Genomic DNA, 27100 nt, shown 5'->3' on the forward strand with positions numbered 1-27100 from the left:
GTTAAAGTATGTGCTGGTTTAAGCTAAAATCATGTCTTTGAAATGGACTGCATCATACATAAAAGGGTCCAGAGAAGAGCAACAGGAAAAAGAAATGAGAAGGTTTTTAAAAACTAAATAAGGTTGAGAGACTTATTTCATCTGGGAAAGATGACTACCACAACCATTGCAACAGCCTACAGATGTGTACATCTTTTGTTAAAAAAGGTGCATGTCAGAGAGAGAAGAAAGAAAATGATGGGCTTAGTTTGCAGCTACAGATTTCTTGATTATTTTTCCAGGTAACCTTGGTACCTCACATTTCAGGCAGCAAGGCATCGCAGGATGTTACATACTTGCTATCACTGAGCTTTGCAAGAACAGGTTTGAGAACATCATCAGGGAACCTCTGAAGTTCTCCTTCCTACATTTCTGTGAAGTGTAGCTACCTTATTTCTTTGGTATCTATCTAAAGATGCTTGGAGAGAGACAGTTACGCAGATTTTTAAGTTATGTTAACATTGTAATTTCTAGATTGCTGGAGGGAATATGTGCACCCTTCCTAGAAACTCCTGCTCACAGCTATCAGCATGGTTGATTTTTTTAATTTTAGTTTGAAGTCATACATGGTTAAGGCAAAGCATCTGCTGCTATTAACATGCTAGTGAGATAAACTTAGATACATTATGCTGTAAAGGTTACAGTTTTGCAACTGGTAGTAGCTTTCTCTAAGTGTACCTTTTTCCAGTTTCCAAAAATGGAATTCTCCATTATTTTCCCATGTTACCTCTTTTCCATGAAAACCATTATAGGACATATTGTTTCTAGCCACTTGAAAAAGCTTCAGAAGCTTTATCCTTTAAGTACTTCACCAGAACAGTACCTGCTTTCCTTCTGAGCAATTTCTGGAGGTGGCAGTAGTCCCAGCATAGGAACTACGGGGTTGTAAAACCCCACCTGCACTCCGTTTCTTCTCAGTTTACTTATTGTTAGATTTCTGTTTGTTTGCAACAAAATGGTCTGAAACACAGACCCCATTTTAAAAAACCAGCATGTAAACACTCAGAGAATCTGCCATTTCAGTGAAACAGGGAGCTCACCTGATGCAGCCCATAAAACAGCTGCAGACCTTCAGATCTCATTACTGGCAAACCTCAGCAAATTTTTAATACCAGTCAAGCATTCTGTGATAACTGGCTATCAAGTGTATATATGCAGCTTATACAATTAAAGTAGAGCCAAATTCATGAAAAGATTCTAGCAATCCATTGTGCTACAGCTCCTGAGGAATTGGATGGATTCTCTGCTGTCTGTATAGACTGTAGTTTGGTTTTATTATGACACTCAGCAGTGTGAGGTCTGAAACTTTTTATTTCATTAGTCATGTACAGATGTTTATTACTGTAAAAAATATCACCAAATAGTACAGAAAACCTAAAAGAAAAACCCCAAATCCCCACCAAAAACAACCCCAACATATAAAATTAATTTTGAATAGGATTTTTACTCGGTCTATTTTAAAGAAAGAGTGGAATGTGCCTTTTGAGAAGAGTCCTGACTCAGGAGTGTCTGTGAGACACCTCCATTACTGTGTACCATCTAGTAATTTCATTACAAGGAGACATCAGTGTTTGATAAGCAAAGCCAATACCACACCATGCTGAAGAATTTCCAGAGTACATTACAGGCAATGGCAGAGCGTAACAAAGAAATAAATTAAGAAAGAACAAAGTGGCAATGCACTAATGACGAAAATTGCCAAATTTCTTTGATCTAACAGCAGGATTTAAAGGAGTGTGTAAAGGTGCCATTATGCAAATCTGTATAGAGCACCTTTCTTGCACAAAAGGAGATGAATAGATTGACAGCCACAAAACTATTCTTTTGTAGTGCAGGTGGTGCCCAGAGGTAGGTCTGATGACCAGTGGGCAAAAATTATTTATAAGTAATAGATATTTCTAGGCAATTTGCCAGAGGGAGTAGAAATTCAGAGCCACTAACAGATGCAGCTCTGGTACACTATTAAAACCTTGCTCTATAATAATCGTCAGTAATACCATAGCAACCCATCAGTGCAGATACAAGTTTCTTTTTCTATGTAAACTGTACAAAAAGAACACTCCAGACAACAAAAGCCAAATTGTAAGGTGGTTCAATAGCTGAATACAGGAAAGGAATGTTTATGAATGTGAGTGAATACATGTGGGCTACCACAACATGGAATGCGTAATTAAACCATTCACTTTGCTGTGCCAGATCATAATTGTGTGGTTCTGTTTTACTTTCAAATTAAGAGTTTTAGTGTACATATGGGCCACTAATGTTCCTGCTTTACTGACACACTTCACATCCTTACTACTGCAGAATCTGAGTTGGAGGTCAAACTTGCAAACTGGAGAATGTACAGTAGTCAACATTATGAGGAAACACCAAAATTTACGTGACAAGAGACGAACGAAACTGAAATAAATTTCCTAGAATAGACTTGAAAAAGAGAAAGAAAGAGTAAAGGAAAGGAGCCAATAAACATTTGAAAGAGCAGCAGAGGGTCAAATGGTTAGAGGGCAACTTAAAGTGGTGGAGGGGTTGGCATCATCTGGTCCTATTTTCCACCCAAATATGAACAGACTTGTTTCAGGTAACAAAAGTCCAGCAGTACTGTCCCAGAATTCCCAGGAATAATGGTGAGTATAGCAGCCATTATACAAAACCTCCTTCCAAGTCCACATAAAGCCACTAAACCATAAAGAAGGGAGGAGTTATGCCATCAGCACAAAACAAGCAAAACACATTTATGTGACTTAAAAGATAAATATTTTCTCCTACTTGTACAACCTACCAGTATGTATATTTATCAGACATCTTAACACTGACTCAGAAACACATTAAGAGTTCTTTAAATTTAAACAATGACATTTGTCCTAGCCTGTTGGTCTTTGGAGTCTGAAAATATGTTTTATGTAACAAGTCAGTTGGGACTTTTGTTATTTCAAACAAGTTGGAGCACATGCCCCTTCTCAGCAGACATGCTTCAGTTTTAGTTAACTTTTGCTATGTAACGGGATCACAGTATAAACTAAACTTGGCTTATTGATAATTTAGATTATGTATTATTTTTGGATAATTCGTCTTCAAACCCACAGTCCTGCTGTTCTCTCAGTCTAGACCCCCCATGGTCTGATTAATTGCACTTTGTTACTTTCGTTTAGTTATTTCTAAATCCAATTTAAACTTGCCCTCCTCTTTGCAGGAACTCTGACAAAGTTCAGTCAAAGATCTTTGTGTCAATAATATTGGTATTCACAGTCAATGGTTACATTATCATCTTACCAGGAATTTCGTTTTCTTAAAATTATTCTCACCTTTTAACAGTCTTGGCTATATCTAGTTTGTAATTATTTGAACATAATTTTAGGATATTCAGTATAATAAATATTGTGCTGTATGTTTTACATAACTGTTGAAATAGCTACAAGTATAAATAATTTATAACTGTAATTTATGGACATAAAAGATTTGATAGGAGGCATTTAACTTTGCCCAACACTTTCAGCTAAGACTACACAGATACGCTCTCCAGAACATTTGCAAAGAAAAGCTGAAAAAGGGCTGCATTGTCAGAAATGTAAGCAAAAATTCTTAGTGTAGTTTAAAACTTTTTCACTGAAAAAGCCATAGTTAGTCATAATCTTTTGCCTTTTCTGACTGTCCTCTAGCACATCTTCTGAAAGATCCTTTCAAGTTGTGAAGTTACTTCTTTAGAATTTTAAATGTCTTATAAATTCCTCTTTTTTCCTGGAAACAGGACAAATCTGAACTTCACAGGCTAAATACTAATGAAAGATTGTACAAAAAGAAGGTACTTAAATGAGAACAAGCAAGCCAATGCTGCTGTGACTTACTGTTCAGCCCTTGATAAATCAACTGTAAAGAATTCAGTTCTACCTGCAGACTTCTCATAGATTTAGATCCTTGCCTTATGCCTCCTAGGGCATATGACCCTGAGCTATACTGAGAACCACTTGCCTTGAAGTCCAGAGTTTTTTAAACACGGAAAGTATGGCATTACGAAAAATGAGCATCAGGAGGGCATAAGGAGACACAGAAACAGAAACTGGCTGTAGTTTGGTGCTTCGGTGAGCTGTAACGCTGTGAAATTGCCACCAAATCATCACTGCACTTTTAGTCTAGAATGCCATTTTAATGAGCAACAGCAGCACCCTTCAAGCATTAACATCTTCATATGGACACTTCCTGGTTTGCCGCAAGAAGGAAGGGCACAGAAACACAAGCTTCAGTGTTGTAGACTATTGGAAACACAAACAGCAAATATTTAAAAAGACAATTCCTGAAGAAAATTAAGTCTCCTCAGTATGGAATTCAGACCAAGGAGGGGACTAGGGAGCAGGGGCCAGCAAGGAAACCTGAATGACGTCCAAGAAAATCACACCTCCTCTATCCACAGACTTCCAAGAAATAATTTACTTACCCCTGAGTTCACCTGCCTCTGGCATCAGTCATAATCTGAATCACACTTCTGCCACACTGTCTGTTACTCTGTGGACAATTTAGTTTCCTAGAGGGCTGGGATTACAGATGCAGAGCTGTCTACTGTGACCCTTGGGTGCATTGCCAGAGTACAGGGGTAGTGAGGGGCCAGCAGGACAGAAGCCCCAGAAGCCAGCAGCTTCTCAGTGCCCAACCCTGTAATGGTATGGGTGCTGCCACATGCAGCAGCAACTCAGCTGTGGTGAGTAAATGCACCAGTCTGCCACTTGCTGCCACAGCCCGGAGTAACAGCAGGCAGTAATTGCCGCACTTAACCTTATTGTCATGGATTCTAAAGTGTGAATACCAAGATGCTATCACTGATGCATGGAGTCATTCATGCCTCATAAAATTATTATGCTTTACTTGATGCTGAATGTACTGCATCCCACACACACATTACTTAGAGGAGTGAGATCATTAGTCACAATTTACTACACATGAACTACTGCAGTCCTAAATCCAGCTACGACTAGTGATTTCACAATTACAGGAATCAGTATTAAGCCATTTGCATTTAGTAGGTTGTTGTGAGTTTTTTCAAGTTTATGAAGGGTGGAGAATAGTTTCAAAGCAATTCATAAAGCTTTTTAAGAGAGAATTATGCAGAGGGACACTGCCTTACTTGCTCAGCTAAACCTCTGTCACAGGTCCCTCCCATTATACTAAATTACCATTTTGCTACTAACTGTTGCCATTAGAGCTGGTCCAAACTACTATCAGAAGTAAATAATGCTTTAAACTGGGGAGAGGAAATCAGCACCAGAATACTGCACAATTATCTCTTCTGTATAAGTCACTCCAGCACTGCCATGGCTGGTTCCAGGTTGAGGCAGAAGACTCAGCACAACTGAAAGAATCACGTGTTACAGGGTAGGGCTCAGAGCCTAAACAAAGTTTAAACTGAGGCAGATCAGTTCCCTTTTTAAAATTACCTGATTCTGATACAGAGACCAAAACCAAGCACCGTCTGTTCTCAATTATTAAATGCTTCCAATATTTCTACATTCTCAGTTTGTGAATTCATGCTAATAGGAAACAGAATTCAGTATCCTTCTGAAGCACATCTGTCACACAACCAGAATAGGTGTATCATGCATGCTCCTTCCAGTATGGTAAACCTTTATACCAACCTATTTTCAGCCAACAGAGGTTGCTCCTAAAGTTCCACAAACAACCAGAGAAGTAAGACCTCTTAATACAACACCAAGTAGCATGTTACATTATTAAGCAGGTGTTACTTAAAAATCATTCTTCTGCCACAAACCACCAACATTTCCCTATTGTTTTCTAAAATTATAATGCAATCTTCATTACAAAAAAGAAACTCAGGAATCTTTATTTCACACATTCTTCCAATTCACCTTGTGAGAAGTCAAAATGCTTTTTGATTCAATAATAACCTCTGTGGTGACAGTGCACTGTTAGCAGTTACGACGGTTTTATAGCATGGTAAATAAACAGAATATAAATAATAGAGAAACAGCTTTTATTTGAGCAACTTCTCAAGAGAAGCAAGAAAAATTAGGAAAACAAGCACAGAATTCATTTGTATTTACTACTAATGCTTTCCTTGAGTTTACTTTGGAGACAGTCTCTTTTTCTTCTTGTCTTCAAACTCTTAAGTATTTCTGACCTATTTGTTAGACTTTTAATACAGGTAAAGTCACAAGTATAAATTAGCTCTGTTTAAAAATATAATGTAAAGTGCTCCTCTCAGGATTTGTTCAGCTCACTGAATGATTTTATTTAAGCATTTTGAGAAACAGTATATTGTTGAGCAGACATAAGAACCAGATAAATAATATCTCAAACATCAGTACAAACTTAATTTACAAAACCTTTTCAGCACTCTTCTGAAAAAGGATCTTCAGCTGATAAAAATAAAATCTATTAATTACCCTGAAAACCAGACAAGTACTTCTCTTGAATGAAGTGGCCCATATGCTTCTGCCCTCCGGCCATGAGGAAATGAGGGCATAAGACAAGGAGCACAGTGCCACACAAAAAAAGTATGTGCTGTGACATATTTGTATCTTAAAGTTTCTAAAAATATTTTCATGGTAAGATTTAGTTCCTTCTTTCCTTTCCCATTCACCTATGAAAGCACATACACAGGTAAGTAAATATGTGGCTGTACAGATGCATATAGAAGAGTCTGTTAAAGGACCTGTCATAAATTTCAACTCCATCCTTGCAGTAACAGGAACACGCAGACGGGTGATGTTCCAAGGAGCCACCCGTGTTCAGGAGTCACTTGCGGAAGCGTTTGAACAGGGGGTGGATGTGTTTGTTGGAGGACGCCTTGCTCCGGGAGGAGTGGTACTCCATGTACACGGTGTCATCTGCTCCCGACATGGAGCTCATGGTACCTGCACGGCGGGACACCTGCAAGCACAAGGAGCACACACACGTGCTTAGTGTGTGATCTGAGGCTTAAAATATTTGCATTGCATGTGACTTAAAAGATTTACTTCAAAATCTGTAACGACAGATCTGTTACGTTCTCCTTCAAATATGATGGAGAAGGACACAAATTCCATGTCAAATTTCTTCTGAGTGCCCAACAAGTGAATTATTCCAATAGCTAAAGGCTAATAGAGATTAAAAACCCAAATCTGTTCTCTAATGTTTCACAAAGTACCAGGCCATCAATGACAACATCACATTTAGAATTGGATGGAAATAAAATGGCCCAGTTCTGTCCTACCTGTGGTCATCCTTTTCAAAGAATTCTTCATTACCTGAGCTGACTTTGAACCATATTCTCCAGCAACTACTTCTTCCTCAGCATCCAGGTCAGATGCTTGCAGGACTTTCTGGAGAAGCTGCTGCTGTTCTTCTTTGGTTGAAAATGAAAGTTCTTCTTCTTCCATGCCTGCCAGCTTTGTGATTACCTAAGAAACAGAGCACACTACAAGGTGAGGGCTCTTTCTCCTCACTGTTAGCTATTCAAAACCAAGACAATTCCGGATTCCATATCTGGTTGGAACTGGCTTCAACTTTTATCAATGGTTGGAACAACCTCACACTACAGATAGCACAGATACATATAATATCTTGCTAAGTGATGTATATATACATACACTCACAGCTCTTGTTATATATTCTGGCTGGAAATGCAAAAGACAAATCTTTGGGGGAAAAAAAAGGAAAAGAAAGAAAAGCTCTGGGCAGAGCATGTCAGCTAAACATGGTTTATACCAGCTTGACCAATAACATGACCAAAGCACATATAAATCAAGCATGTATTCAAGTTCCTGCAAGGTTGGTGTCATGCTGTAGGCTCTAGATTTGTCTAGTTTAAGAACCAGTATTTTATATTTAACAAAATAATCCAGTAGGTCTGCAGAGACTCAGAATTTTAGCAAGAAGCATTCAGGAAAAAGGAGAAAAGCCCCTAACAAATTGAGATGTACAGCTGTTGGGAGACAGTGCAGCAACCTGCAACAGAGCATCAGTCACAGAGCAAAAGGACTCTTCCAGCCTTTGAGTACTTAAACACTGGGTAACTTCAGGTAAGTTTGCTCTCCTTGGAATTCTCAGTAACTCATCTGATAACTGTGGGTGCAGGGCACATGTGACCTACTGGCAACACAGTGCCATGGGCTCCATCAGCTGACAAAGCTCCTCTTCTGAACTGAAAGATCTCAAGCTTCTGTTCTAAAGATTTGCAACAGACAGCTTACTTTCTTAATCAGAGGTATTTTGAAAATGTCACATTTGACATGGTTTTGAGAAAGACATTCTAATTCAATCACTGATTATGTAGTGCTTTCCCTCATCTTTTCTGCTTACCTCTTGAGTCAATACAATTAGAAACTAATTACCTCAGGAGTCTGAGCAGATCACAAAAACACTGTAAATAAAGTTTAAGGTAAAAGAAATCCATATTAGCTGCCAAGCACTATTTTTCAAAAATGGGGAAGGAGAACACTGGAATGAATAATCAGTGCTGTTATTTGTGGGAATGTCTAGTCTGAAAAAGGATGTTTTCCTGAGAAAACGTCCAAGCCTGAAAAATCCATCAATGGAAGGAACCAGTCCTACTAATGGCTAAAGGAACACTATGGTACTCCTTGTTTATTTAGGAGGATATGTATATGGTCATCTCAAGAATAAAGAAGGAGGAGTCACAAAAATCCATTTTAAATTGTATTTGCCTGTTTCCAGCTCTGGTTGCAAAACAGTGCTAGCATGATTCACAGAATGGAAAGAATTCCCACTGCATCATCTTTTAAGCCGTCCAACTGATGCTCTGTTTAAAAGCTACCCCCAATTCTTTAATATACAGAGTTCTTCTGCAACTGGTTTAAAATTTAGTATATTTAGTCTCTAAATAAAAATACAATACAGTAGCAAAGGCAACTGGTTAGCTAACCAAAAAAAAAAACCAGCTAGCAGTACACTCCAAGCAGTAAACTGTAATAAGGCTGATATTTAAGAAGCAAAGACAAGATATGTGGATTTAGCAAAAACGTATTAGTCCAGTCCTCTTTTTGATGAAAGGCAGAGAATGAAGCTATTGAGAGATGGCAATAGGAAAGTAAGTCCTAAACAAAAAGTGAAAACTGTTACCCTTTTAAACTAGTAATGAATTTTTAGTTATTTAGGAACACAAATCCTAAGGGACAGGACATTAACACTGAAATAATTACCTAAAGAAGAGGTAGAGTCTCCATATTTGGAATACTAAGAAAGCAGACATCTATTGGGAATGCCATACACATAGCTCATCCTTGCTCAGAATGAAGAAACACAATAGATATTTTTTTGGAAGTTTCTTTCAGCCCTATTCTTCTTTGATGACAGCTATGACAGAGTTTGGCAAACAGAAGAAAATATATATTCTAATGTTTTATTTCTAATCTGCAAGTAAGGAACATTTCAGTTCTGGTCAGCAAAAATGTTCCTCTAGATACTCAGCTGGCCACTTGCACTACTTCATTGCCACATTACACCAAAGCTCCTAGGACTTTGAGCTCCTTCCTTGCAAAATGAAATCCCCCTTCTTAGCTCTAGAATCCAGGGCATTCGAATATAAGTAAAGGGATTGCTCTAATCTTCCTGGCTATAGCCACACAGATGCATTTGCTGTAATTAGTTGCAGCTTAGTACTAATCTACACCTTTGTTGAGACACATGCACTACAAAGGAAAAGAAAGTTCCCACCTATAAAGACCATGACAAGTCTGTTTCCAAAGAGCTCTTTAATGGGCTGCTCTTTCCAGAGCAGTGATTTCCTCCAGCCCAGCAGTTCAGGGGCATGTCCTGTACTGGTGCCTCACCCAGACAAGCTCTTGAACAGCCAGATGTGGGAGTCTTATTTTTCATTCTCCTCAGCACTGCTTCTCATTGGGAAGGCTTCTAATCAGAGCAGTAAGCTCCAATTTTTCAAAGGAATAGTTTACCTAAACCCAAGAGCTATCATGATACTCTGCTGCCTTTACAGCCTAACAGATGAGCACACAGGGCAGACCATGCATTAAAAGATAAATAAGTGAGATACACCATGAAATCTATAATATAGAGGAGCTTTGGTTATGTTTAGAAGAAGATGACACAGTGCAATACTGGTCTGAGACTGGAGTTCTTTGGAAATTGTCACTTCCTAAGTTTTGCAAGTTGTCGAAATTGGTGCTGCCCACTGACAACACCCAACACTGCTTTATGTAGTGCCAGTGTGATACTGTATAATGGAAGGCCTGCACAGATGGACAACTGAACAGCACAAACGTCAACCAACCACCAAGGAACATGCACTGCACTCTGCCCGCTTTCAAGTTACAACACTTATCTTTCTAGAAGCTGTACAGAGCTACTTGTATCTGCCCTCACAACAGATGATAAAACAATACCAGGGCAGTTCTTGCTTGCAAGAAAAACCTTCATTAATGCATTCCACAACCAGAATTCCCACATACTGGACCAAATACTAACACTAAACAATACGAAAATTACATTCTTAGGCCTCAAGCATAATAAACAGAAGGAACAAGTTACCTTGAAGCTATAACCTTGATCTACAAGAAACCGTTGCCGTTTTGTTGAATATGCCATTTCCTGAGTGTCTTGGGATACAAGGGAATAAAAAAAGGCATTGTACTCCTCTGCAACCATGCCTAAGAGACAAAAGCACTTAGTGATTACTTTCATTTGGAACACTGCAACAAAGAACAACCAAGGAATAAATACTGAAAACAGGTACTTAAGTAACTTGTCCCCACAAAAATTATTTACATTGTCTATCTGCACCCAGACATTACATAAACTGATTGACACAGCATGGAAACTTCTACTTTTGTTTTTAATAACTTGAAGATAGGTGAAAAGACAAAAACAGAAAAGGAAACGTAGACTAACACAATCACACAGGTGGTCTAAGAAGAATCTGCTGCTTTATTCTGCTAGGCAAGGCGAAAGATAAAATTGTTTTTAAGTCTATCATGTCAAAAAGAAGTGAAAAGTCAAGAGCAAGGACTGCAGTGCATGTCAAAAAAAGTCCAACAGAAAAAGACAAAAGAAAAGTTTAATCCATGTGAACTAGAGTTGGCAGTGTTTTTGAATTTAAAAAGTGAAGCAAAGATATTTAGCTAAGAATTCACAGCAGTATCTGAAGACCAGCACATACCAGGCTGTGCATAAACTCTTTGTTCACATACAGTCCTAAAGGTCTGTTACCCTGGTAACAGGGTTGTCCTTTAAAACTCAGGGTTTCATTAAGACTTTGTCAATTCACTAACACGGGGTTTGTTTGCATTTTCAAACAAAGCCTTACCTGTAAAAAGCACGAACTGCACATAAAATACGTGTCTGCAGAGCTTAAGTCCAAGTTGAAAGTATTTTAAGAGTAATTGTTCTAAACAATAAAAATTCGTTTGGCCATGTTTTACAAAAACACACTAGTCAAAAACCAAATCCAATTTTTAAAAGCAAGTAATCTACAGTGTCAAAAATGTGATTTCTAGAGGCTCACTTCTTAGAATAATACTATGATCCAACAAAAACAATTTCATCTTGAAGAAAATATCAAGGAATGAAAAAGTGAGAGAATTGCCATAGAAAGTCAGTTTTCTTTCAGCTTTTTTTGTCCTTTACAAGTTTTCTCATCACTAAGTTTACTGACCCAGAAGATGCTTCATTTTCATTCACTGGTATATCGGTATATTCTGTTTGACTAAAACATAAAGACAGTATAAAGAAGCCTCATGAACACCCAGTTTCTCCTCCTCTAGGTTGCTATGATCCAAGACCCAGAGCCCAAGCACCACCTCCTTTACCTTTCTTGGCTCTCAGCACTCGTCCCAGCCTTTGAGCCTCCTGCCTTCGTGAGCCACCGTGGGATGAGATCTGAATGAGAACATTGGCTTCTGGCAGATCAAAGGACGTGTCCCCTACCTGCAACAGAGCAGCACCTCTGAGCAGCCTCTTATTTCCACATCTCCCCAGCCAACACCAAATACAAGGCACAGCTCTCTTTGTGAGCTGTGATACGAAGATGTCAAATGCACACCATGCATGTGCAGCTGACTCTAAAAGTTGAATCCAAAGATAGGCACAAGGACACAGTGAATGTACTCCCTCACCTTGGAAATGAAAATAGTGTTGATTTTTGGATTGTGCTTGAAGTTTTGTAGAATTTGCATTCTTTCCCCTTGTGCAGTAGGACCATAGATATAGGGTCTGAAAAGAACACAACATGTACAAATGAAATAAATTCAAGATTTCTCACTCATCTCTTATGAGGTACCATGGCAAGGAGTGCAGGACATCTTTGAGCAGATATGAGAACAAACCAGATTTTGGTACAGATACCAACTTGGTACAGATACTTTTAGCTTGTTTGACTCTTCATGGCAGCTGCCCAGGGGTTTGTGGAACCCTCTCAGCAACCCAGTCAGCCAGAAAGAAATTCTGACAGTTACAAATGTTTTGAAATTACGTGGACCAATGAAGCTGTATATCAAAAGACTGAATACATTTGCTAAGCCTACATGAAAGACTGAAGGCAGCTGTTAAAGACATTTTTTTCCTCAAATGTACTGAGTTAGCACATTTACAGCTGCAACCTTTGCTTCCTGTTTAAACACTTGAAAATATCAGGCTTCTCTATTAAGGATACGCTGGGTGTCACAAATGGGCTGCTGGGTGTTGTTCTGGGAAAATTTATTTTTGCTTTTCAAGCTAACCTCTTGCCCCTTCTAATACCTTCTGGGCTTACTGAAATGATGCAAATGCCTCAAACATTTCATGAGCAGCTCACAGTGGCATTTCACCTATGGTTTCTAATGTCTGACAGTGAATTACATGGAACATTTAATGTCTCAATCCCAAAGACTCACACAAAATCAGTCACTCTCAGACTTCATGAGCAACTTGGTGCTGTGACTTTTCTAGTGTCTGACTGTTTTATTTCTGCCTAAACAGAGTTAAAAACTGAAAAGCTAAGAAGAGAAGAGCCCACACAAAAACAGTGAGCTGCGTGCAGGATAGCACTGCCACTGCTTTGTCATCTGTTGTACTACTTTTCCAAATTAAGGTTACCAAGCATCTCCAAACAACAGGAGTTAAATTTTCCAATTACCATTTTGCTCACAGTTCCATAAATTATTTCTAACACAAGGAACTAAGCTCAAATTTTCCATTTAGTATTGCACATAGATCATGGCTGAACATAAACATGGCAGTGCATGGACTTAGGTTTTCTATTCTTATCAACTAATCCCTGTACACTGGCTCCTCTTGCTTTCTTTACTACAAACTTTATTCTAGGGTTTTTTACCAAACAATCGTAGTAATCTCTAATCTAATTCTTCTATTTATTGTATTTAAGCAGACTTTTAGTAAAAAAACAGCTAAAAAATGAAAGTAGCAAATTAGTCAATTCAGAAAAAATATCTTCATTATTCAATTAGTAGCATTCAGTAATATCTTAAGTCTTATTTTAAATTTCATGTAGTATTTAAATTGTGAAGTTAAATGGCAGATTTAAACTGAAACAAAATTTTTGAGCCTTCCTTTTCTTAAGACCACCAAGAAGGCATTCAAACACATTTTGTATTAAGAACAGAATAATCCTGAACTCCTGGCTATCAATCCTTCAATCCTCCCAGATCCTACTTGACAGTGATTCACTGGCATTCCTGAGTACTTTTCTGAATCCAGAACATTAAGTGCTAAATGGATTCTTTTTTTAATGACTCATTTTCCTCACTGCGAAAAGACATTTGAGGGATTTGCAAACATAGATTCCTCTGCCATTAACTGACATAACTGATAAAACCACAGAGGCACAGTCCTTCAGAAACAGTGATTTAAACATAATAACATCAGTGAAACCAGGCAGTACGTGAGCTATGCTATACTGGATGACAGAATCATGACAGAGGGAAAGCTGGCTGAGCAAATTTGGATTCTCTGGCCCCAAAACCTGTAGACAAAGTAATTCCTGTCATGTGCATGGTCTTCCCCTGATGGCTCCCCACTACAAGGGCAAGGGGGTTAAGGGAGGAGCCAGCAGAGGCAGCCGGACTGTGGCCACCTCTCCTGCCATGGGGGAGCCCACCCAGCCCGCAGGCTCCCATCAGGCCATGAGAAGGGCAGTGGGACCTGTGCTCCTGCTGGGCACACAGCCACAGCACTCCTGCTCTACCCATTGGGCTGCTCTCTCCTGCTGGGCACACAGCCACAGCACTCCTGCTCTACCCATTGGGTTGCTCTCTCCTGCTGGGCACACAGCCACAGCACTCCTGCTCTACCCATTGGGCTGCTCTCTCCTGCTGGGCACACAGCCACAGCACTCCTGCTCTACCCATTGGGCTGCTCTCTCACGCTGGGCATGCAGCCACACAGCCACTCCTGCTCTACCCACTGGGCTGCTCTCTCCTCCACACAAAGAGTTCCTGCCCTGCACAAACTAACAGTTCCCTTTGGTTTAGTCTGCTCACAACAAAAAACCTTCAGTTAAAACAAACCTCACCTTTGTCCAGCACAGCAAGACTGTGCTTTCTTTCTAAGAGTGGCAGCTGGATAACCTGGAGCTCCATAAATGATGTGAGAAACACAGAATTCACTACAGAACATAAAAAGGGGCCACCTACTATTTCTTCAACTGGTTTTCCTGCCACGCTTCCACAGCACCTACCCCACTTACAACTGCTGTGCCCTGTAGCATCCCCTGCCCCCCCAGCATTGCCTGTGCTAAAGGCTTTGTCTGTGGTACACTGAACACTGCTAGAGACATTCCAGAGGCATCATTACAGCTAATCTCTGTCCAGACAGATTAAAAAAATGATGAAAGAGACCACGGGTGTTGGAATTTATCCAACACCATTAGCTCTGCTTGCTATTTGATGTCACAGCATGCCAGCACCACACGGTCCCTTAAAATGCAGTCAGAACTGATTATGAATTTTGGAAAGTGTAAGCTTGTTTGTGGTTTTGCTAAGGAATACTGCTGAAATTCCTAGACATGAAATCATACACTATCAAAATGCCCCACAGCTTCCAGCAAGCAAGGCATTATTTGGCCTTGTCAAAGAAAGGATGAGGCCAGCTTATAAGGTTATGTTTCCCAAAAATCTCTCTATGCCCAATCCTGACAAACTCTCCCTGACCATCCCTCCCCAAATCCTACCAACAGACTGATGCTGACCCCTCATTAAACCCTGTTTGCACAACCTCCCATAACTGCACTCGTATTACAGTCATTTAAGGTAATCAAGGAGCTCTAGGGAGAAATGTCCTTTAGTTTATTAAACAATTGATGCACTTCTAGGCAGTGCACTAGTACAGCGCAGATACCATAAAAGCTTGTCTTTGTTTTTTTAAGACAAGGGTAAGACCTTTTGAGAACTTGAAGAAGAAGGCCTTGGGTCTCAGAACACCCTGAAAGATCCAGAGAGTACATATTTGAAAACCTTTGTCTCAGAGAGACAGGGGAAGCTACCATACATTAAAGAAACCTTTCTAGTGATATTTCCAAAAGCCCCTCTTTCTTCCATTGGCTTTTACTAATTAAAATAATTTTTTCTGAAACAAATGCTAAACAGAGACTCTTTTCAAACACCAAAATCATGTTGCAGTGCCAGTAAAGTCCATCCAAAAACACCCTCCTGAGCTTTTTATGCAGGAGGACTGGAGCTACAGCATTACAAAAAATATCAAAGACTACTGAAAGCTGTGAGATTGCAAGGAAATTGTCATGGAAGGAAGAAAATAACAGTGCCATCATTGGCTGAACACTTACTTCCCAAGTCTGACTGCATATTCCTTCAGTGCAAACACATTGTCAGCAAAGACGATGATTTTATCATTCCGTCGCTCATGAAACTTAATCAGGAACTGACAGGCTCTGAATTTATTTGGGTTCATGGTGTAGAGCAGTATCCTTTTCTTTGTTTTAATAGCTACATATTCTCTGTAAAATTCAGGTGACATTGGGCACCAGACCTACAATTAGAAAACACACACACACTAGCACTCTGTTATTTACTTATTTAATCCCAGTGGGAACTGCAAAGATATTGGAGGCTGGTAACGCATTAGGACTTTCTGTATAGGGCAGGTCACACATTTTAGCACAGTCATTTCTGTACCGAAATGAAAGCTACAAGTCACTGAAGTCTCTTGCACCGATAAAATCTGTTTTTTCAAAATGCTTTGGCATTGAGATCCATGACAGAAATAGGCAGCTGGACTGGAACAAGACTGAAAGATAGTTACTTCATGTTCACACTTAAATAATTTACTACAAACTACTACTTCCTACAAAGCAGTAATTAAGGGAATGAACTGTGTACTCTCCCTCTCACAGCAGTCAAAGCTTTTTCCCATAAAGACCAATTTTCATCCATATTCTGAAAGCTGAGACACATTTTGTCTTCATTACAGAACAAATTCACCCATCTTTCTCCATATATCCACAGCTATTGAGTCTAGAACTTCCAAAACACTAGGATTAATTAGAAGTTTTCAACACACAATAACATCACCCCAGGATTCCTAAGCAATTCTTCTATTATGTAAACAACAACCATAGTACTTCAACAAGTCTAGGTTTATTTTTTCTACTCTAGCATGAAAAAATAATAAATTATCTAGTTTAAGCCAATGAAGTCACACTATTGATAACATCTGACACTATCCATAGGGGATATAATTTGGGAAACATTCACTCTGCTGTACAGGAGTTATTCCCTCATATCCATTGCACAATAGATATTAACAAACTACCACAGAGAAAAGCCTCTTTCATAACCACCATTCAGCTAAGGAAGTTAATGACAATTTACAGTAGGTGATTTAAACAACATTAATTGTTCTGTACTGATAAGACCTAATTTTTTATTTCAAAATATTTTTTCCAGTGACTTAAATTCCAGATGATGCTTTTATTATCTTTTGATGACATTAAAATAAATTCTTGCACTGAATAGGCTCTGTTGTTATTGTGTACTGTCTACATGAAAGACTTAAAACTCTTGAACCAGCAGACAATTACATCAAAGTGACAATGAGATACAAATACTGACCATTTGACTGAGGTAAAAAATTTCATCTATTTCATCTATTGCTCAATGCCTCTGACTACATGGCAAACACATGTATTTTTTTTTTCATTTTACATTTTGCAAGACAGGCACTCCAATCCAAAGATTTAGTATGGCTACTCAGAAAGCTGAAAAACTCTGAAAAAACAGGTAAAGAACAGGTTTGTTGTCTTTTTTTTTAACTTTGTGTAACTTTTTAAACTGTGCTGCTCATTCTCTTTTAGAGCAGTGAAAGAGCAACACCTACAACAACAACGACCTGCCCCATGAGACATCAGCACTGCCCTCTCCAGCCACCTGGGAAGAACTGCACTTGAAAAGTGAGCCAGACACCTTTCCTGGCTGAGGGGAATAAACCAGGTTGATTAATGGTGCTACTCCTCAAGGAAATCCAAACAAATATGCAGAGCAGTTGTGCACATACTGGACTCAACACTGGCCTTTTTTGTTCTTTGCTTTTGGTAGAGTCATCAAATGTTAGTTCAAAACACTGGCCTAAGGAATAGAAACTTCCAGAATTTTCCCATCATTCAGAACAAAAGGTAGCCCATGCTTCATTTTTTAATTACTAAAAGGCAGTTCAGGGACTGAGAATTTTGCTTAGCAGAACTAACCAAAGTGCCTAAATGCAAACCTGAATTTGAGGACTGGTTACTCTCCCTTCAACAGTTATTTTCTAGGTCCTTTTCGCTTGCATTCTGTGAGTTCAAAGCCGTGGGTTTTTTTCCTTCTACAACCTCCAGTTTGCACAGTGTTCAAAAGGAGAACAGCTGACCTATATTTGCATATTTTATTCCAGTACCAGAGCTAGGGAGAATTGCACGAAATTAACAAGACAGGCTTAAAATAAACCACCACAACAATAACAACAACACAAAGACAAAAAAGCCCCAAACTCTACCATAACACATTGCAGCTGCTAAAACTTTACTTCCATTCAATGAGAGACCAAATAAATTAATGAAAAAGCAACCCCCTAATGCTTACATGGAAACATTGTAAATAACAGCTTGGAGAAAGTTATACTCTTCCCTATTATATTCTTCCATGTCAATTACCAGTGATAATACATTGAATTAGGCTTTCCAGAAAGATTACTTTAACATTCTAATGTGCCTGTGCAAAAGATTTTCACCTCTTTCGATACCACCAGATTTACCTCTCATCCATATGCTGGAAAGAACAGAGGTCACATCTGTATACTGGAAAGAATTATGAGATCCAGTCCTACATTTTCAAGTTTCACCCTCACATGTTCAGGCTTGAAATAAGCAAGTGTTTTCTTATGTATTTTAAAATTTCTACTATTGTTCTTTTTTATAAGAGCTGCAAAATTTTTTCTCAACTTTATAAGCATACTAAATATACACTAATAGTACCAAAAAGCAGAGCATCACCTCAGCACACTGGACTTTAGCAATGTAGCCACTGTTCTGCAGCTCCATCCAGTTGGCTTCATAGAGCTTTGGTCCAATCAAGAAGTTCAGGTCAACAATTTTATCATCTTCTCTGACCAGGGTAGCAGTCAGCCCCAGTTTACAGTGAGCTTGGACAATAGTGAGCACACGCCTGAACATCTTTGCTAAGAAATCCAAGACAAATTTTTTGTTAATTTTCCTGAATGCTTTCAGAAGATAAATACTGCAACTTTTAAAAGACATTTTCATCAACTCCTGAGCATACGGCAAGCACAGCATCGGGAAATCATACTCCATTGCACACATACTCCTAACAAATCTATAGCAAAACTTCACAGTGATTGCAGCTTTACTTTGCATTGCCAAGTATACTCTGAAAATCCCAGTAAACTTTCTTTATTATTTTCTATTCCCCAAGAGAAAATTAATATATTCACAGGTTACACGGCTTGGTTTGGGTCTCTACTATTTCCTAGCAAGAACTATGACACAAGGACTATTGGCTGACTGCCACATTCAGGACTTGCAGGATATGGCAGAATTACTCATCTTCAGTATTGCTAGAAATCACAGAGGAGTTGCTGTACCTTCATTTCTATGAAACCAAGCAAGAACAAAAGTGACAGAACAGTGCCAGCATGCTACTTTGATAAAATGGCAATTAATCACCAAGATCTACTTCTGAAAGAAGAAGACCTCAAAATATACTCAAGTAAGAATAAGGAAGAACAGCTAACAGAATCTTGGGTGCTTTATTAGCTAGGATTATTCCACAGACACTTTAATAGCACATTATTGCTTTCCAGTAGTACAGATCTCAGTTACATGGCAATTTCAAAGACAGCAGTTATTTCTGGATGTTAATCACTATGGTTACTCATAAATATTAAAAGCTGGCCTGCAGTGACACTGCATCTATGAGAAGGCAGATGAATTCCTCTCCTGTTCAAATATGTCTACAGCAAAATTATGCAAACGTAATTCAGGTATTTTAAGAGCACTTTATCAGCCTACATGGAGGAACTTTTACTTTACACTGCTATTACAGAAAACACAGTGTCTCCTTTGAAGGGTTCAGAAAACTAGTGGTCAGCTAAACTATGTAGTATCAGAGGGAAAAAAAAAAAAAAAAGTAGAACAAGGCAGCTTACTTGTTCCAAAACCCTAAGCCATGGGTTTACTCACTACATTAATCATGAGAAGAACAGCAAAAAAACCACCACTTCTACAAGAACAGAAGGACATTAACAATGTGTGCAACATGGAAGGTTTGCACACCTTTTCCTTACCAGGAATGGTATGGACTTCATCCAGTATCATAAGGCCCCACTCTTGACTTTTAAGCCACTCCATTACTCTTTCTGCTTCCCAAGACCTTTTTGTCGTGTGCCCCAACATGGAGTATGTGCTGATGGCAACAGAACAGCCAATGGGCTTGTCTTTGGCATCAGAGGTAAAGCGACAGATCTGGCTGTCGTCGATGGTGGACCACATCTTGAACTGGGCCTTCCACTGCTCCACAGACACGGCAGAATTGCCAAGCACCAGGCACCGCTTGCGCACAGTGCACGCGGCTGTCACTCCCACCAGAGACTTGCCAGCACCTGCAGGGCAGGAGGAGTGACACTCATTAGTCACCTCTCAGACACCACTGGAGTAGGAGGAAGACAAAACCAAAGAGCAAAGGAAAACTGTGAGAGGATATGAAATCATGCAAAGGGAAATTTCTTTGTTATTTCTTTGCTACAACAGTAATAAAGAGATCAAGTATTCGCTTCTTAAAAATACAGCTGGATTATCTACAGGACAACTGTATTTCCTCAAGAAAATAAATTGCAAACAATGGCTTTGACGATTAGAAGCAATAATTTTAATGCTTTTTAATTTCAAAAGAATGTTACATTACAGGTGGTTACAGAAAGCTTCCCTAGGTGTTGGAACTCAGGACATCGCTCTGGGTGTCCAGAGCGGCCGGGACCCCTGCCAGGGGGCTCAGAAACCCTGGCACAGAGCCCAGAACGCTGTGGTTTTGATTATGACCTGTGGAGCAAATTACCAGCCTTGAACGAAGACCAGCAAGCCACAGCAGTTTAAGTAGCATAATAGTGAAATTATCACAGGGTGAAAAAATAGATTTTTGAGGTTTCTAGAATGGGGGTTTCTGTGGCAAGATGGAGGGATTTGGGCGTGTCCAGCCTTTCTCGTTCTTCTTCTCTGCCTCCATCTTCTGCTCTGATGTTGGCACTTTTAGATTGGTTTAGAGTAGAAGCTCACTGTCTAAAACAGGCGATAGGTATTGTAAAGTAATTGTAAATATTGTATATGTAGTTTTTAGTATAAAGAGATAACACTGCTCGGGGCCAGGCAGTGTGCCTGGAACTGTCCTGCTGGACGACCTTGGCAGGGCAGGAGAAAAAGTTTTATAGATAAGATGCAATAAACAAACTTGAGACCGAGAACTGAAGAACTCCAACTCATTCTTCAAGCACGCGGGCTGAAAAAGAGACTTTTCACATATCTCGGGGTCACAGTGATTTGGACCCTCGAGACCTGGGGGTGCTCTATTCTTCTGTCTCTGCCACTTATACATTCCCACACAAAGCAACTCCTTAAATCTTCCCATCCTTCACACTTCTCCCAGCACCCCTTACACACTCTCAGGCCCTCATCACAGGTCCCATGTGCCTCCTTCTCCCCCAATACTGAGGGCACTGGCACACAGCCTCCTGTTTGCTCCTTTTCCCCCTGTTTTCTGTAGGCTGTCCCAGTCAGCATGTTTCTCATTTCTTCCTCAAACTCTCCTGCCCAACACCTGTACACTCAAGCTCTTTCCTTCCTTGGACACCCCTTTATGCCACCTTTGTATTCCCAGCTCCCCCCAGTTTCCCTATTCCCAACCAAGGGAAAAATTGCAATGCCAACAGCTTTACATTTGATGGGAAGATGAGCAGAGGTGGCAGAGGGCACAGTGGAAGCAGGACTGGCAGTGTAAAGGTACCACAGCTGCTCCCCAGCCCCTGCCAGGACACTGACAGTTCTGTGACCCAGCTCTCCCTCAGCACAGCCTCACCACCAGCTCAATAAAAACCACCAGGACTCTGCACACTGGGACCAGAACAGTCCCTGCTGCTGTCTGAAATCTAGGCAGCTGCCATCTTTGGAATTTTCTTTACTATAGGCAAATAAAGAACAAATTATCTAGATACCAACACAGAAACTTACCACATGGCAAGACAATAACACCAGACCTGGCTCGTCCATTCCCAAACATCTTCCTTAGGCTTTTCTCTTGATAGGGCCTGAGGACTGCAGTAGGTTTCAGATCTATATTGATGTCAGGATTTACAGAATCATTTCTGAAATCATATTCTGCCAGCAAGGGGTACTCCAAATGGATACAACGCTTCTGAAGTTCTTCAATCATCTCCTGAAGAGGAAACAAAGCTTTAGTTGATAAATTCTCTACATCTGAGTTCTCTACATCTTTTCCCTAAAAACAACTAGGTTACAGAGTACCAAGTGAAGTTACATTTATTTTTTATGCTTATGAAATCTTATTCTGGAAATTTACCTGTAATTACCCCAGCCACCAAAACACTTTGAGCAACAGTTAATATTAGAGAGGGCTCTTTAGGCAGATGGAAGAACATGACACATTCAGCTCAGATTGCTGCTTGCCCAGCAATGACTAACCTAAACCCTGAAGTCTTGCAATGAAGAGTTCAGTAACAGACACAAAAGATTCTCTACATTACACAAAGCTGCACATCTGTTATCCTGAAAACCTCTATAGCCCGTATGGAAGTTATTCCAAGACAATGACAGGTGAATCAGTCAACAAGAGGTTGTTGGTTTGGGTTGGCTTTTTTCAAATAAACAAAACAGCTACTAAATTATCCTTTTTTAAATTCCTTTTTCCCCCTACTAAGGCATCATTGGAATCACCAAGTCCAAAATCAACTTGAGAAGTTCTATAGAAGCTCTCTGAAGGTCAAGCAAGGACTGCAGTCCAACCTCTAGCTCCCCTTCTCAAGTGATGAAATTGGAACCACCAAGAATGAGTTACTTCTGCAACTATGAAGTACAAACCAAAAGGAGGAGGGAAAAGGAAAAAAACCAGCTCTCTGAAAGCAGCCCTCTACTGAATTCTCATCTTGAACCAAGTAATACTCAGCCACACGTGACAGGGGCCTCCCTAAGTCCCTGGAGCCTCTCTGGCCTGTTAGCACTGTGCTCTGCTGTCATTGTAGGACACAAAAGAACACAAGCGGGTACTGCTGTTCTCAAGGTGAAGAAAAAAGGGAAGTTTATTTTCTGACTCTAACCTTTCTAGTTTTCCAAAACTGACAGTGGATTAGAGGGTGACAGTGCCACCTCTCCAATGACACTGGACAAACTAACGGTCTATCAAATTTCTCTTCTTCCATAAAAGAATGCAAAACAATGAGTTATTTACAGAAAGTGTGTGAGAAAGTTTGCTACAAAAATGTCAACATCAGAAAGCTTAGAAAATCTTAAAAAAAAATCAAGACAACACTCTGCAGGCAGGGAAAGAACAAAATCTACACTGCCACTCTCCAAGATTCTAAACTTTTGAAGGTAAAAGGAAAGAAATGTTAATGATTCCTAGTGATCTCCTCTACCAAACAAAGAGCCACAGTCCTTTCTAGTAAGTTCTCATGCTTATATGCTTCTGTGCAATATTCATACCTGCTTGACTTCAAAAGACACCGTCTGCGTTTCTTCCTCCTCCTCCTCATCTTTGTCCATCTGCTCATAAAACTCAAATAAGTCAGCTGGGACATCTGGCTTATTCTGAGCATCTGTTCCCTGTGAAGTTGATGGACCAAGGCCACCTTCACTAGATTTGGAAATCTGAAATAGAGGAACATGAAATTTCACCACAAGTTTCATTAGAGACACACTCTGACTCCCCTCTTCCTCCCAAAGTCAAGCTCATTAAAGAGGCAGAATTTGTTACTGGCAGAATGAAGCTGATACAACAAACAAACAATAGCAACTCCAAACTACTCAAGAGTTTACTTCCAGTCACTGCAGTTATTTTAGAATATGGCTGGACATACCGCTGATTTACTTGTGAACGTCTCTGTAATCAGCTCTGTCTCTTCACCTTCAGCATTTCTCAGGCGACATTCTTTAATTACATGGTCTTGCAGAAGCTGCTGAATGACATCAGGGTGGGTACTTTCCACAAAATACCTAAAATGAAAGAATAAAGGAAAACATTTTAATGAATTCATCAACTGAATAACTCACAGAAAGAGTGGCATAGATGCATAACTAGATGCACTCTAAGCATCCAGTCTTGGGGTGCTAATTTAAAAATAAAGACATTATGGCAACCAAAACTTTTAAAAGATGTCTCACACCAAAAGCATCATGTATTGTGCAGTTATCCCTCCACCTTACTCAAATGCTCTCTAACCTGAGTGGCAAACTCCAGCAGAAATACCCACACAGACCTCTTACATACGCGTCTTATTTGTGACAAACACAAATTAATTGTTTTGACTGAACTGAGATGAGTTTGTGAAAATGCCGGATGTGGTGTTTTCAAGACCTGTCCACAGCACCAGAAAAGCACAAAAGACAAAACCCCAAACTTCCAAAACACAAACCACCTAAAATTTTAAAACTAATGCATCCTAGAGATTCCTCAATGATGATGCTGGCTGAAGATCACAGTTAAAATATGCGCTGATTTCTCCAGGCCCCATCCAGCATTATCCTCTAGCTTTAAAACAAGTCAGATTCAAAAGAGACACAAGCACCCACCTCTTGCTACTGGATTTGCTTATCTTTCTCCAAATGATTTGAAAACCTTCAAGACATATTGCAAGTCCAAGCAATAAACAAACAAACTACAATATCAAATTTGCAACCTACTTTTAAAAACATGATGACAACCAGCACTGGCTCAGGATAGCCAAACACAATTCATGAGCTAATGTATTAAATACTTCCAAAAGCTGTAAAAGTGATATCTGAGAGCTGTTACACTCAGCTGGCAGCTGTGAGACTCCAGAGCTCCTGAGAGCACTCACTCACTCAGCTGTGCATTTGGAGGGTTTGCTGCCACAAGAGCCAAGGAAGAAGCCACTTACCTGTTATGTTTCAGAACCAGCTTCACCTTCCCATAGCTGACGGTGCACAGCTACAATGAGAGCAGTCATTAGGAACATGCAAAAGAGAGATTCCATGTTTAGGACCAAACACTGCAGTGGCTTTAGGTCTTTGTGGGGAAGCACCTTACCACAAAACATTTACTTGCACTGCAGTTATGCTCATGGAACAAACCTGAAAAGGCATTTTCAGAAGATGCTCACATCCTGTCACACAGGAGATCAGGCACAGATACTCACTTTTTATGCCTAATTTCAAACTGTTTCCAAGACTATGAGAACACATTTGTAGGATAAGGCAGGCTGCCTCATAGTGGCCCACTATTACAGACTGCTTCCTACATTCTCAGTTTTCCTTCAGAGCAAATCTGAGGAAACTTTCCCCATGTACAAGTTGTACTGGCTGAAATTATCCACACAGACACTTAAATGTACTTTTTATAAATCCCACAAAGGCTATATTATGAAAATAGTATGTGTGCAGCAATATCATATGCAAAAAGACAGAAAAAAATATTCTCTTGAAACGACGACAGAAGAATAAGACAGTTAAAAGTGATGAATGATCAAAAAATCAATTAAGCAGAGGCAGCAGGAAAGGAATTCCTTAGTAGAAACAGATGTATTTCCAATGCCAGTAGAACAGCCTTACCTTGATAAACTGAATTATTCCATCTGGGACACCAGTCTTGCTGAGTTTCTGCAAATACTCAGTGATGTCACTTGTCTGCAAGCCCACACTCACAGCAGCATACAGGGAGTAAGCAGTCAGCTTGTACTCATGAATATGAGTGGGTCTGCACACAGGCTCAGCAATGGCAACCAGAAAGTCCTGTGCATATTTGTAAACTGGAGAAAAGGCTTCCAAAAATATATGGCCATCAGGAGCCTACAGAAATAAACAAATGCTGAAGGCAGAACACTGTTAGTTGAACTGACTCTCATAATGAAGATATGAGAAAATGAATAAACACTAAACTTTTGTCTTCTGAAAATGATCCAGGAATTGATTTGTCCATGTTCCTTCCATGGCATTATGAATAAGCCACACCCAGATCGATAAAGTTTTTCCAGACTGACATACTGGGGTATTCCTTCTTTTTTAATGCTAAAGAAATTGCTTGAATAGAGGCAAGCTTCCAGCCCCATTCCCCTGGAACAACAAAACTGCTTGCTCGTTTTAAGCAGAATGAACAAATGAATGAATGAAGGCAGCACACGGGTGTCACAGCCCCAGGTGCCTGTACAGCACTTGGTGACAGGCACCGTGCAGAAGCTGGCTGGGAAACCACCTCTTCCCTAGATGCTGCACCACTGGCCACACCTTGGGCAAGTTTACTGGCATCCCTTTCAAAGGGCACAGAAAACAAACGGCACCAGTACGGAAGATGAAGCCAGCCTGTCTTAAAGCCGTTTCACTCCTACATACAAACCCTGCTACGGGGTCACTGCAGTGATAGATGCCCCTCGTGTCATCAGCCAACACGCTGCTCTACAGCCCTCCCCGAGACGTCTGGCTGAGCCGCAGCTGGGCCCGGCCCTGCAGCACACCCGGAGGAGCGGGAACCCCGCCTGGAGGCTGCTGGGGCTGCAGCAATCCCCTGGGCACTGCCGGGGCTCCTGTCCCCGCACAGGCGCTGCAGGGGACGCACCGCCCCGAACCGCATCAAACCCCGCTCCCAGGCACGCCCGAGGCTCTCCACCCGCACACTCCGGCCCGCCCTGCGCTCCCCGCCTGACCCCGCAGCAGTCCGGCTTCTCCCACTCCCCGGCCCGGTCCGTGTTCCGCAGCGATCCCGACCCCCGCGAGTCCCACCCTCGGGCACACGGCGACAGCGGCCCCGCCGCCCCCCGCGCACGCACCACCCAGAGGGGCCGCGAGCTGTGGTCGGCCTTCAGCGGCATCTGCAGCCGGTAGTCCTTGGCGCCGTACTCGTCCACCTTGGTGCCGCTCTCCTCCACCTGCTTCCCCGCCGCCGACGGCAGCGCCTCCTGCGGCTCCTTTCCGGCACCTTCGTCCTCATCGTCTTCGTCGTCATCGTAATGGCGCTTCTTGGACTTCTTCTTATCTGGGAGCAGAGCGGGAGCCGTGACGAGCCGCCCCTGGACCCCACTCCCCGGCCCGGCCCGGCCCGCGCCGCTCCCCGGCCCCGCTCACCGCGCTCCTTCCTGCCCATGGCCGCCGCGCGCCGCGCAACGCCCGCCCGCGCGTCACTTCCGCACGGCAGCGCCGCGAGGGGAGGAGACACCTTCGTTTCTCTGTTCCCGGGGCCGCCCCCGCCGCGGGGAGAGGCGCGGGCGGGCACGGGGCGGGACCTCGGGTACGGGGCGCGGCCGCACCCTGGGCGACGCCCGGACCAGCCGGAAATAAGGAAAAATAATTAAAAATTAATAAAAGAAATTGAACTTCCGGAAAGCGCACAGTAAATAAAAATAAAAAAGCCAACGCGGAATTGAGATA

General features: G+C 40.9%; 1 protein-coding gene across 1 annotated transcript; it reads right to left on the minus strand.

Annotated features, from left to right (window-relative positions):
- Positions 1-5999: 5999 nt before the first annotated feature.
- Positions 6000-26911, minus strand: ERCC3 (ERCC excision repair 3, TFIIH core complex helicase subunit). The gene is made up of 15 exons (XM_059852793.1): positions 26798-26911; positions 26503-26708; positions 25292-25528; positions 24622-24671; positions 23581-23716; positions 23207-23371; positions 21719-21923; positions 19786-20100; positions 18476-18660; positions 15776-15978; positions 12114-12210; positions 11808-11925; positions 10531-10649; positions 7272-7424; positions 6000-6915 (listed from the first exon to the last, which is right to left on the minus strand). The coding sequence occupies exons 1-15, from the start codon at positions 26814-26816 to the stop codon at positions 6781-6783; spliced, it is 2343 nt and encodes a 780-aa protein (XP_059708776.1). The 5' UTR covers positions 26817-26911; the 3' UTR covers positions 6000-6780.
- Positions 26912-27100: the final 189 nt, after the last annotated feature.

The sequence above is a fragment of the Haemorhous mexicanus genome, chromosome 8 (genome assembly GCF_027477595.1).
Source record: "Haemorhous mexicanus isolate bHaeMex1 chromosome 8, bHaeMex1.pri, whole genome shotgun sequence".
NCBI classification, from domain to species: Eukaryota; Metazoa; Chordata; class Aves; order Passeriformes; family Fringillidae; genus Haemorhous; species Haemorhous mexicanus.